Raw genomic sequence first — 13,454 nt, forward strand, 5'->3', positions numbered from 1 at the left:
CGCATGAAAGGGCGAGGGGTTTTGTTGGAGAGAGAGAGAAAGATAACAGTACAGCAGTATGTACTGGAGTAGATGTTGCAGCGAGGAACCATGGACCGGATCGGGGAGGGATTGGCTGCAGCAGCGGATTGTTGACCCGACAAATGCTGGGGATCCAGCCAGACAAAACTGGTGGGAAGCCCGACGTCATGGGCCCAACAAGCCGTACCGCTAGTTGGGAGACTCTTTCTTTTCGGTCTATCGGGGCGGCGGGCGGCCATCTGGTGGTCTGGCGCTATTCTTTTCCTTCCCTTCCCTTCCTTCTAGTCTACTAGTCTAGTATTATTCTCCCTCGACATCTTTTGCCGGTCTGTGGAAAACCCACCTTTAGTTCCTTTTTTGATAAAATAATTATTTTTTTTATTTTTGTCTGTAAAAAGATTTTTTTTTTTTTAAAAAAATATTTTTCATTTTTATTTCTTCTTTGGTGACCCATCCACCTCTCCGCGTATTTTTCCGTTCTGCACATTTCCCTGTACATTTACCGGTTCGAGCAATTATACGCCTCGTCCAGTAGTCCAGCTCCATTTATTATTTCTCTGCTCTTCCCTTTTCTTCTTCCCCGTCGACCTCTTTTCTTCTTCCACTTCCCCTTCTTCCTCCTCCCCCCTCTTCTCCAAACCACTACTCCTCCTTAACCAAGTGTCATTGCTTGCTTGCTTGACTGTCCCAAGGTGGTCCCAGTAAGTTCTCCATCTTACCCTCCCCAATGCCTTAAATTCCCTCCCGCACGTCCTCCGCGACTGGCCGCATGAAACTTTGTCCTCGACCTCAACTTATCTCAAACCTACTCTGCGCCTTGCTTAAAGCTGACTCTCACCCTCCCTCTTACTCAGCCCTGAGGAATTGAATCCTTCGTGTCTCATCTGCCCTCCCCCGCCTCTTTCTCCTATACCTTCGCCATTCCTAGTTAGCTCTTGGAGGGCTTAATTCCATCTACATTCTATACTACGCCACTTTTCCTCCGACGCCTCACGGACAGTCATTGCGCCTTCTCCCTTTTCTTCTCTTCGCCTTGACGCCTCTTCAATACTTCGTCCTCCCTATTCTTCTTGAATAATCCGGCTTCTTCTATCGCATGGGAATTTTATAATACCTAATATCCAACCTTGCATCATGAGCGCTCCCAACGATCACCCCAGTGCGCGTGCCGCGCAACACAACCTCGCTTCACATTTCATTGGTGGTAACAACCTGAATGCCGCACCGCCCAGCAGCGTCAAGGACTTTGTGGCCAGCCATGAGGGTCACTCCGTTATCAGCTCGGTGAGTTTTGCGGGGTACCGATGAGTTGGTCGGGCAAGAGTGCAGGAGCAACCCGTTCTAACAGGCTTTCCTCAGGTTCTGATCGCCAACAACGGTATTGCCGCCGTCAAGGAGATTCGTTCCGTCCGCAAATGGGCTTATGAAACTTTCGGCAATGAGCGTGCCATCCAATTCACAGTGATGGCCACGCCAGAAGATCTGCACGCAAATGCCGACTACATCCGTATGGCGGATCAATATGTTGAGGTGCGTGGTCATGCTGTGCAACCAGCGTTTCCTCCCCGTGTGTGAGCATGTCGGCTGACAGGAATTCCAGGTTCCCGGAGGCACGAATAACAACAACTACGCCAACGTCGATCTGATCGTCGATGTCGCTGAACGTATGGACGTCCACGCCGTGTGGGCCGGTTGGGGTCACGCCTCTGAGAATCCCCGTTTACCCGAAGCCCTGGCTGCTTCCCCCAAGAGAATCATCTTCATTGGTCCCCCCGCCTCTGCGATGCGCTCGCTTGGTGACAAGATCTCATCCACAATCGTCGCTCAGCATGCTGGTGTCCCTTGTATCCCCTGGTCTGGAACGGGCGTGGACGCTGTCCGGATCGACGACAAGGGTATCGTTACCGTTGATGACGATGTCTACAACCAGGGTTGCACGTTCTCGCCCGAGGAGGGTCTCCAGAAGGCCAAGGAGATCGGATTCCCGGTCATGATCAAGGCCTCCGAAGGTGGTGGTGGTAAGGGTATTCGTAAGGTTGAGCGGGAGGAGGACTTTATCAGCCTGTACAATGCCGCTGCCAACGAGATCCCCGGTTCCCCCATCTTCATCATGAAGCTGGCTGGTAACGCCCGCCACTTGGAAGTCCAGCTGCTGGCCGATCAGTACGGTAACAACATCTCCCTCTTCGGTCGTGATTGTTCCGTGCAGCGTCGTCACCAGAAGATTATCGAAGAGGCGCCCGTCACGATCGCCAAGCCTATCACTTTCCAGGCTATGGAGCGCGCCGCTGTGAGCCTTGGTCGCTTGGTCGGTTACGTCTCGGCTGGTACCGTGGAGTACCTGTACTCCCACGCTGACGACAAGTTCTACTTCTTGGAACTGAACCCCCGTCTGCAGGTCGAGCACCCGACCACGGAGATGGTTTCCGGAGTCAACCTGCCGGCTGCCCAGCTCCAGATTGCCATGGGTATCCCTCTGCACCGCATCCGCGACATCCGTCTGCTGTACGGCGTCGACCCCAACACCTCTGGGGAGATCGACTTCGATTTCTCCAACGAGGAGAGCTTCCAGACCCAGCGCCGCCCGCAGCCCAAGGGACACACCACCGCTTGCCGTATCACTTCTGAGGATCCCGGCGAGGGTTTCAAGCCTTCCAGCGGTACCATGCACGAATTGAACTTCCGCAGTTCCTCCAACGTCTGGGGTTACTTCTCCGTCGGTACGGCTGGTGGTATCCACAGCTTCTCTGACAGTCAGTTCGGTCACATCTTCGCCTACGGTGAGAACCGTTCCGCATCCCGGAAGCACATGGTCATTGCCCTGAAGGAACTCAGCATCCGTGGTGATTTCCGTACCACTGTTGAGTACCTGATCAAGCTTCTTGAAACCCCGGCCTTCGAGGACAACACGATTACCACCGGCTGGTTGGATCAGCTGATCTCCAACAAGCTGACCGCTGAGCGTCCTGACACGGTCGTCGCCGTTCTGTGTGGAGCTGTTACCAAGGCTCACCAGGCTAGCGAGGCCGGTGTTGAGGAATACCGCAAGGGACTGGAGAAGGGTCAGGTACCCTCCAAGGACGTCTTGAAGACGGTCTTCCCTGTGGACTTCATCTACGAAGGCCAGCGGTACAAGTTCACTGCCACCCGCGCCAGCCTTGACAGCTACCACCTCTTCATCAACGGTTCCAGGTGCTCCGTGGGCGTGCGCGCTCTTGCTGACGGTGGTCTGTTGGTCCTTCTGAACGGCCGCAGTCACAACGTCTACTGGAAGGAGGAACCCGCCGCCACTCGTCTGAGTGTGGATGGCAAGACCTGCCTTCTCGAGCAGGAGAACGACCCCACCCAGCTGCGTACCCCCTCTCCTGGTAAGCTGGTCAAGTTCACCGTCGAGAACGGTGAGCACGTCAAGGCGGGCCAGCCCTTCGCTGAAGTCGAGGTCATGAAGATGTACATGCCCCTGATCGCCCAGGAAGACGGTATCGTCCAGCTTATCAAGCAGCCCGGAGCCACTCTGGAGGCTGGTGACATCCTTGGTATCCTCGCCTTGGATGACCCGTCTCGCGTGAAGCACGCTCAGCCCTTCACTGGCCAGCTTCCCGATCTTGGTCCTCCTCAGGTTGTGGGTAGCAAGCCCCCTCAGAGGTTCTTCCTCTTGCACAGCATCCTTGAGAACATCCTGAAGGGATACGACAACCAGGTCATCATGAACGCGACCCTCAAGGAGCTGGTCGAAGTCCTCCGTAACCCCGATCTTCCTTACGGCGAGTGGAACGCCCAGTCCTCTGCTCTGCACTCTCGCATGCCCCAGAAGCTCGACAGCCAGCTCCAGAACATCGTCGACAAGGCCCGCGCCCGTAAGGCTGAGTTCCCTGCCAAGCAGCTCCAGAAGACTGTTCAGCGTTTCATCGAGGAGAATGTCAACCCCGCCGATGCTGAGATCCTCAAGACCACGCTGCTTCCTCTCACCGAGGTCATCAACAAGTACTTGGATGGCCTCAAGGTCCACGAGTTCAATGTCTTCATTGGTCTCCTGGAACAGTACTACGAGGTGGAGAAGCTCTTCGCTGGCCGCAACCTCCGCGATGAAGACTCTATCCTGAAGCTTCGTGACGAGAACAAGGAGGACATTGGCAAGGTCGTTCAGACTGTCCTCTCCCACAGCCGCATTGGTGCCAAGAACAACCTTATCCTTGCCATTCTGGCCATGTACCGCCCCAATCAGCCCAACGTCGGCAATGTCTCCAAGTACTTCAAGCCCATCCTGAAGAAGTTGACTGAGTTCGAGTCTCGCGCTGCTGCCAAGGTCACTCTTAAGGCCCGTGAGCTTCTGATCCAGTGTGCTCTTCCGTCCTTGGAGGAGCGCCTGTCTCAGATGGAACTCATCCTGCGTTCGTCGGTTGTCGAGTCCAGCTATGGCGAGACCGGCTGGGAGCACCGTGAGCCCGATTCCCAGGTCCTCAAGGAGGTGGTGGACTCCAAGTACACCGTCTTCGACGTGCTGCCGCGCTTCTTCGTTCACCAGGATGTCTGGGTTACTCTGGCTGCTCTTGAGGTCTACGTGCGCCGCGCTTACCGTGCCTACACTGTCAAGGGTATCCAATACTCTGCTTCCGGAGAGGTTCCACTGCTCTCTTGGGACTTCACTCTCGACAAGCTGGGACAGCCCGAGTTCGGCCCTATCACCACTGACCCGTCGACCCCCAGCACCCCTACCGCTGAGATGAACCCCTTCAAGCGGATCAACTCCATCAGTGACATGTCGTACCTGGTTGGCGACGGCAACGAGCCCATGAGAAAGGGTGCCATCATCCCTGTTCAGTACCTGGAGGATGCTGAGGAGTTCCTTCCCAGAGCCCTCGAGATCTTCCCCAGAGCTGGCTCGAAGAAGAAGGCCAGTGACAACGGTCTTCTCGCTAACCTGGAGGGCAAGCGCCGCCCTGCTCCCCGGGTTGAGAACGAGAATGAGTTGACTGGTGTCCTCAACGTCGCCATCCGTGATGTGGAGGATCTTGACGACAACCAGATCGTCTCCCAGATCAACAACATGCTGGCCGACCTCAAGGAAGAACTGCTTGCTCGTCGCATCCGCCGTGTCACCTTCATCTGCGGCAAGAACGGTATCTACCCCGGATACTTCACTTTCCGTGGCCCCAACTACGAAGAGGATGAGAGTATCCGCCACAACGAGCCTGCCCTTGCCTTCCAGCTGGAGCTTGGTCGTTTGTCCAAGTTCAAGATCAAGCCCGTCTTCACTGAGAACCGGAACATCCACGTCTACGAGGCTCTCGGAAAGGGCCCTGAGAACGACAAGGCTGTGGACAAGCGCTACTTCGTTCGTGCCGTCGTGCGCCCCGGTCGCCTGCGCGATGATATTCCCACTGCGGAGTACCTGACCTCGGAGGCTGATCGTCTCATGAACGACATTCTGGACGCTCTGGAGATTATTGGCAACAACAACTCCGATCTGAACCACATCTTCATCAACTTCTCCCCTGTCTTCAACCTGCAGCCTAAGGATGTTGAGGAGGCTCTCGCCGGTTTCTTGGAGCGCTTCGGCCGTCGTCTCTGGAGACTGCGTGTTACCGGTGCTGAAATCCGCATTCTGTGCACCGATCCCGTCACCGGTGTTCCCTACCCCCTGCGCGTGATCATCACCAACACCTACGGATTCATCATCCAGGTTGAGCTGTACATTGAGAAGAAGACTGAGAAGGGCGAGTGGATCTTCCACAGCATTGATGGTGGCAGCAACAAGCTGGGCTCCATGCACTTGCGTCCTGTCTCCACTCCTTACCCGACAAAGGAATGGCTGCAGCCCAAGCGCTACAAGGCCCACCTCATGGGTACTCAGTACGTCTATGACTTCCCTGAGCTCTTCAGACAAGCCTTCCAGAACAGCTGGACCAAGGCCATTGCCAAGATCCCCTCCTTGGCCGACCAGCGCCCTCCTGTTGGCGAGTGCATTGACTACAGCGAGCTTGTTCTTGATGAGAATGACAACCTGGTCGAGATCTCCCGCGGCCCTGGCACCAACACCCATGGTATGGTTGGTTGGATCGTCACTGCCCGTACCCCCGAGTACCCCCGTGGTAGACGCTTCATCATCGTTGCCAACGACATTACCTTCCAGATTGGTTCTTTCGGTCCCGCTGAAGACAAGTTCTTCCACAAGTGCACTGAACTGGCTCGCAAGTTGGGTATCCCTCGTATCTACCTTTCTGCCAACTCCGGTGCTCGTATCGGCATGGCTGACGAGTTGATTCCTTACTTCTCCGTCGCCTGGAACGACCCCGAGAATCCCGCCGCCGGTTTCAAGTACCTGTACTTCACTCCCGAGGTTAAGCAGAAGCTTGATGCTAGCAAGAAGAAGGAAGTCATCACTGAGGAGATCCAGGATGAGGGTGAGGTGCGCCACAAGATTACCACCGTCATCGGTGCCAAGGACGGTCTCGGTGTCGAGTGTCTGAAGGGCTCCGGTCTTATTGCCGGTGCTACCTCCAAGGCTTACGAAGACATCTTCACCATCACCCTCGTTACTTGCCGTTCCGTTGGTATTGGTGCCTACCTTGTCCGCCTTGGACAGAGAGCCATCCAGGTTGAGGGCCAGCCCATCATCCTCACTGGTGCCCCCGCTATCAACAAGCTGCTGGGTAGAGAAGTGTACACTTCCAACTTGCAGCTTGGTGGCACTCAGATCATGTACCGCAACGGTGTTTCCCACATGACTGCCAACGATGACTTCGAGGGTGTGCAGAAGATTGTTGAGTGGATGTCCTTCGTCCCCGACAGGAAGGGTGCCCCCATCCCTATCCGCCCCTGGTCCGACACTTGGGACCGCGATGTCGCCTACTACCCTCCCTCCAAGCAGCCCTACGATCCTCGCTGGCTCATTGCCGGTAAGGAGGACGAGGAAGGCTTCCTGCCTGGTCTGTTCGATACTGGATCTTTCGAGGAGGCTCTTGGTGGCTGGGCTCGCACCGTGGTTGTTGGTCGTGCTAGACTCGGTGGCATTCCCATGGGTGTGATCGCTGTTGAGACTCGCTCCGTTGAGAACGTCACTCCTGCCGACCCTGCCAACCCTGACTCTATGGAGATGGTCGCCAACGAAGCTGGTGGTGTCTGGTACCCCAACTCCGCCTACAAGACCGCCCAGGCCCTCCGTGACTTCAACAACGGTGAGCAGCTTCCTGTGATGATCCTGGCTAACTGGAGAGGTTTCTCCGGTGGTCAGCGTGACATGTACAACGAGGTCCTCAAGTACGGTTCTTACATCGTCGATGCCCTCGTCAAGTACGAGCAGCCCATCTTCATCTACATCCCGCCCCACGGTGAGCTTCGTGGTGGATCCTGGGTTGTCGTCGATCCCACCATCAACCCCGACCAGATGGAGATGTATGCCGACGTGGAAGCCCGTGGTGGTGTCCTCGAGCCCGAGGGTATCGTCAACATCAAGTACCGTCGCGACAAGCAGCTCGACACCATGGCTCGTCTGGATGCCACCTATGGCGAGCTCCGCCGCTCTCTCGAGGACCAGTCCCTCAGCAAGGATCAGCTCTCTGATATCAAGGCCAAGATGGCTGCCCGCGAGGAGCAGCTTCTGCCCGTCTACCTGCAGATTGCTCTGCAGTTTGCTGATCTCCACGACCGTGCTGGCCGCATGGAGGCCAAGAACACCATCCGCCATCCCCTCACCTGGAAGAACGCCCGTCGCTTCTTCTACTGGCGTCTGCGCCGCAGACTCAGCGAGGAGCTTATTGTCAAGCGCATGGTTGCTGCCGCTCCCAACCCTGCTGCTCGCGACGGCTCTGTTGCTATCCCTGCTGGTTCCAACGCCCCTGTCTCGACCGAGTCCGCTCGTGCTGTGCACCTCCGCACTCTGCACAGCTGGACCGGCCTGCTCGACGAGGAACTGCAGCGCGAAGACCAGCGCGTCGCCACCTGGTACGAGGAGAACAAGAAGGCCATCCAGACCAAGGTCGACGCTCTCAAGGCCGAGAGCGTGGCCACGGAAGTTGCTCAGCTGCTCGTCAACAACCGTGACGGTGCTCTGAAGGGTGTGCAGCAGATCCTCAGCGTTCTCCCTGTGGAGGAGAAGGAGGCTGTTCTCAAGTACCTCTCTTCCAACTAAGAGAATCATCCATCATCTTCTCTTCCCCTTCATGAAGACGCTCAATAAAAAAGAGCCTTCATTCCCTTTCTTTTCCCTTCTCAAAGAAACCTTTTATATAAAGCCCTTGGCATTACCATTGGACTAGGAGAAAGTCAAACTATCCTGCCCGCATTTACTCTTCTCTTTCTACTTTTGGGTTCTGTTATCTTGCTGGCTGGGTTAATGGGGCTTCAAGCAAGTTAAACCAATGGGTACACGGATTGATTGGTATTGATTGAGTGATGCGATGCATATAACGTCGGTTATGTTATGTCTGTTTGTTTTCTGATTACCTGTTTGTTGTCGGTCGGTTATTGAGCATGGTTTCTGTGTGGCTGTTCTGTATTTTACGTCGCATTTTCCTTTTGACAATGCAAATGATTACAACTTCAAATGTGGTATTCTTAAGTCGTATATCTGTAGTGTAGTATCCACGTAATTGTAAATGATTATTACTGGACTTATGGAGCAGGCAAAGATACGAATAGTTAAGGGGTAAGTGTAAGTAACTGAGGGGTAAGATAGACCAGAAGTTATATTAAGTCTGCACCACTGTACGATGATAATTATGTTAATTACAGGCGCAGAAGAAGCGATTATCACTACTGCTAAGTACTACTGCAGTTCACGGTCATAGTAGCTAGACTATAGCCTTTTACTACTCAAGTAACAACTAGTATAGGAGCACCATATCTGTCTCAATTCAAAGAGCTCAATTCAGATCCCCTCGCGAGGAAAGGGGACTCGACTTGTGTATATAGATAAGCTAATGATAATAGGCTAATGATATAACCATCGACAGACAGATAGTAACTAGTCCAAAACTAGTCTGCACGGATCCATCCATCCATCTCTCATCCATCTCTCATCCATCTCTCATCCATCTCTCATCCATCTCTCATCCATCAGCGTAGGGATGGAATCAACCAGCTCAAACGCCGAAAACAGCAAAGCAAAATAATAGCAACAACCAACAAACAAAATGGGGTATTATGTTCTTGTCCACTCGTTCAAATCAATGTCATCAGAAAGGGAATAGTCCGTCAGTGTGCGGGTGGGGAATATAGTAGCAAGTACAGTGATTAAGGTAAGGAATGTATAGTAGTGCTGCTTATGGAGGCGGGAAAAGAGCAGCGAGCGAGTCATGCGAGTTGCCTTTCCAGGCTTCGAGGTGGGGTAAGGATAGGCATTCCCCGGTATGGGGTTGATACTTCGCGCGTTCCGCGACTGGGATTTACCGAGTCCATGTCTCCGTCATCGATGCGAAGAGGGTTAATGTCCACGGGGAGTTGGCCGCGGATAGGGCGAGGGGCGTGGTAGGCAGGATGTTGGTGGTAGGGGTCCATGGCAGACGGGTTTGGGTTTGGGCGATGATGCATGGAGCTGGCGCGGGACTCGTCAGGATTGCCGGGCGGCAGACTGATGTAGTTGGCATTCAGGGAGCGAGCGATGTCTTCGAGGAGTATTTCCATGGGGGCGATGTAAGCGGTGCGGGTTTTGTCGGACCACGCGAGAACGTGGCCGCAAACTCGACCGCTGGCCTTTTCGAACACCCAGGCTCCTGAGTCGCCGGGCACTGTAAGAAACATTAGTAAGGATTCCTTAATCGAATGTGTGTCTGTAAAGACGAGTCAGACTCACTTACCTCCGAAGTTTCCATCAACACAGAAGCTGGTGGAGAAGGTTTGTCGCCCATGCAGTTTGACGAGAGTCATGGCTCTGGAGATCTGGCCGGTTTGCAGACCACTGGTTCGGCCACAGCAGTGGACTCGGAGGCCCCCCAGGTCTTCTAGCCGGCAAATGTTATTGAGATAGATAGTCTCTGGTTGCCGCGGCATGCGCGCCTGTTGGCCCCGTCTCTGTCCATACGCGTCTGGCCTCATTACGGACGTCTTGTCGTAGACGATGTTGCGCACGTTGATCCGCTCATCATTGATCTTGATCAGTGCCCAGTCAATCTCGTGTCGGATCCCTTTTCGCGTCCAGCGCCGAACACCCGAGGATGCGTGTACGTATCCAAAAGCGTGAGAGGCAAGATGTTCATCATCGCGATCTTCAGGGCTTGGAAAATAACTCTCATCGATGTCATCAATGGCTGGCTGTGTGACGTATAGCAAGGGCTCGTCTCCAGGATCAATCCCGGGAGTATCGCCTATCGATGCTGCATCTTCGTCATCATAGGGGTCATCAGCGTTTCCTCCGTCTTCGTCAGAGGAGTAGCCTTCGGAAAGGTATGAGTCTTCGAATGTTCCATCTAGACTGGGTGACAGCGAGATATCATCCCCATCCTCGTCTTCCGAAACCTCGAATTCAAGGTCTGATGCGACATCTGACGGGCCCTCGTCAGCCCAGGAGTACATATACTCTGGATTCTGAGGCGCTGCCATTTCGTGCATCCAATTTGCAGAAGACCGTAGAGGGCCACCGGTATCTGGCTCATCCGCATCCTCCTGGTCACTTGGTGATTCTAGCATGTGATGGACAGTCATCCCATAGGGCATACCATCGACCAGGATAGCTCCCCCATAAGATACAGGTGGCAGATGTTCTTCGTTGATGAAAGCGCCAATTGATGCACCGCATAGAGGCCGTTCCTGATAGCAAGGATTTGGGTCATTCTGGACCAATGCAGGTGCGCCAGCATTTCCTTGCCCTGCCATTGCCGGCCTGCGACGCTTCTTGCGTGGAACCTTCGATCTCTGTACATCACCACGAAGGACAAGGAGATCCCACTCTTCGCTATCAAGGACAAAATACTTCTTGAGTGCGGCCCGAACCTTCTTTGCACTGGCACAAGTGACACAGACCGTGGTCTTGGCGTTGTCGACCGTTTCACCAGTCATCATGAGTGTAACACTGCATGATTCGGCAGAGTCCTTCAGGATCTTCTGTAGAAGCTTCCTCAAGCGTGGTAGCATCTGGAAGTTCCATTTATTGAGATGGTCTTGTGGGATCTCCAAGCCCGACAGCTTTTTGCAAGTGCGCTTTCGTACTTTGCGCTCCTCCACTTTGATCTTATCCCGGAACATCTTCATGTCGGCAGTAGGTAGCGTGGAAAATGGTTCCTGGAAAGGTCGGATGGGCTCCGGAGTAGGTTTGAACTCACGAACAGGTTCCTTCATCGGCGCCGAGTCCAGTCCAGGAACAAGGGCAAGCGGGAGGCAGTCATCCAGCTCGTCAGCGGTAGGAGCAGAGAACATGTCTATCCTGCAGCAGGACCAGATTATCTTGCACATAGTGTAAAGAAAGTTCATAGAGAACGAGAAGATACTGTCGGGCGCGGAGAGGTCGAGAACGGGGTAGTGGAAGGCCTGAGGGACGCGGAGGTTCAGGTCATCGAACGGCTGGGTGGACAGATGGAAATTTGGCGCATCCAAGCACAGCTGTACCACATGGAGATATGCGCTGCCGCATTTAGGGCCCAGCTTCTTCAAGTAGGTGTTCTCAATTCTTTGCTTGAACATGGAGTTGTTGTACTTCATCTTCCAGATCCGACTAATGGGAGTCCAAAGTCCGATTTCGAGCAGCACGAGGCCAAGCGAGTACAGGTCGTATGCCCAGGCGGCATCATCCTCCATCGACCGCTTATCGTCCGGGTGACGATATATGCTGGAAGACAGGGGTTCGGGTGACGGCCCGTTTCCAGAGAACTGAGCAAATGAAGTTAGGTAGGGACGGCGCAAGTCCTCCGTCAGTCCGACTTCATCGCGGTTCGAGTTCGTCAAGCCGGGGAAGATAAGGATGTTACTGCTGTTAATGTTGCCATGTACAAGGTTCTGGCTCCTTAGCTGTAACACCGCCATCAGGAGGTCATAAGCTAAGCGAAAGCGCGTTTCTAGATTCGGAATAGGGTGTTCATCACTGGTTTGGAAGAGAGAAACGAGGGGTTTCGGTTTCAACCCATTCAGAAGATCAGTAGGGTTGCGAAGGAATGGGAAGTAGTCCATAGGCATCTGATAGACGAATGCGTATCGGGAATTTGGCATGTCGATAAAATAGCCCAGGAACTTCAGCAAGCCCAGGTGAGACACACGCGAGTTCTGCACGAGCTGTTCCAGAGTCCGCTGTACATGGTCCAGTCGTTTCTTCTCCGGCTTGGTGGCGGCACTCGATGCTTCGAGCATCATCGGCATATAATCGACGAGGATTGTTGCTGTGGAATCCTTGGTGCCGTACAGAAAAGGCGATGCCGATGTCCTGATGCGACCGATGGCCCGAGAGTTGGTAGAAGCCGCAACCTGCTCATAAGGGGGCGGATTGTTGTCATGCGAAGAACCAGACAACTGTAGTGCAGAACGATCGATAACATAAGTGTCCAGCGGGGCCTTATCGAAAGGCATCTTTTCAGATCGAGCCTGGCTGAATGCCGCCGCATTGTGCGTAGGCGATGGTGCTATATCAAAGGGACTCTGTTGTGTGCCGTCAAAAGATGCACCGTGGTAGGCTTTTGAGTCCAAGATGGAGTAGTCGGAGATGGCAGCGGGCCGGGATCGGCCCTTGGTAGTGGACTGTCCACCAGCAGTCATGCTAGCACTCATGTTGCGTCGTGAGCTCGACAGGTCATAGAGGGTGTCGATATAGCCTTCCAGGTCTGCCAGCAGAGTCTTGGAACGGCTGATCTCATCACTGGTCCAGTGAGACTTGACTGGAAGACCACTGAGACCGCCCTTAGGAGTGTCCGCACTAGCGCCTTTCGGAGGCAGATCGGAGGCACCGCCATGCTGGATACGCTCCGCCTCATTCAGCAGCACCTGAATGGAAGACATGACACTCTCGACAATTTCACTGTAGCCAGCTTGGGTTAATGATTCGTCAATATCATTAGGCTGGGCGGCACTGGCATCGCTCCAGTCCAGGCCCCACGCTAGCAATCGATCCCTCTGGGTCTTGAAACTGCGATGCAGCATGACCAATTCGGGGTCATCAACCGCAATGGAAGCCGTAGTGACACTCTCACAAGAGGTCTTTGTATCGGTATACATTTTGGTGAGGCGCCGTTGGAGGTAGGCACCCCCATGATGGCGGAGGACGGACATCTTGGCGCGCAGAGTCCGGGGGTATCACGCAGGTAAACGAAGGACGGGGATTGGAGCTCTTTTAGAACATTGCAGAGTGGGTACGGTAAGAGGTCTAGAGAAGACGCATGGCCTGATAACAGAGCGGAGGAAGAGGGGGTGGGTAGGGAAGACAGGCACTATCTGTTAGTAGTAGTGCAACATGGTGGTGGGTTGTGGTGATGGGGGTTGGATAGACAGTGCAGTAGCGAGAGCGAAGATGGGAG

The 13,454-nt window shown here is 54.2% G+C and overlaps 2 protein-coding genes across 2 annotated transcripts; one reads left to right on the forward strand and one right to left on the reverse strand.

Moving 5' to 3' along the window:
- Positions 1–1,155: 1,155 nt before the first annotated feature.
- Positions 1,156–8,152, forward strand: BO88DRAFT_335542 (acetyl-CoA carboxylase ACC1; the record flags this gene model as incomplete). The annotated part of the gene is made up of 3 exons (XM_025702854.1): positions 1,156–1,305; positions 1,381–1,551; positions 1,622–8,152. The coding sequence occupies 3 exons, from the start codon at positions 1,156–1,158 to the stop codon at positions 8,150–8,152; spliced, it is 6,852 nt and encodes a 2,283-aa protein (XP_025565097.1).
- Positions 8,153–9,315: 1,163 nt separating this feature from the next.
- BO88DRAFT_335461 (uncharacterized protein) lies at positions 9,316–13,190 on the reverse strand (the record flags this gene model as incomplete). The annotated part of the gene is made up of 3 exons (XM_025702850.1): positions 9,316–9,749; positions 9,819–13,037; positions 13,154–13,190. 3 exons carry the CDS (start codon positions 13,188–13,190, stop codon positions 9,316–9,318), a joined length of 3,690 nt encoding a protein of 1,229 aa, XP_025565098.1.
- Positions 13,191–13,454: the final 264 nt, after the last annotated feature.

The sequence above is a fragment of the Aspergillus vadensis genome (assembly GCF_003184925.1).
Source record: "Aspergillus vadensis CBS 113365 unplaced genomic scaffold BO88scaffold_6, whole genome shotgun sequence".
Classification (NCBI taxonomy): Eukaryota; Fungi; Ascomycota; class Eurotiomycetes; order Eurotiales; family Aspergillaceae; genus Aspergillus; species Aspergillus vadensis.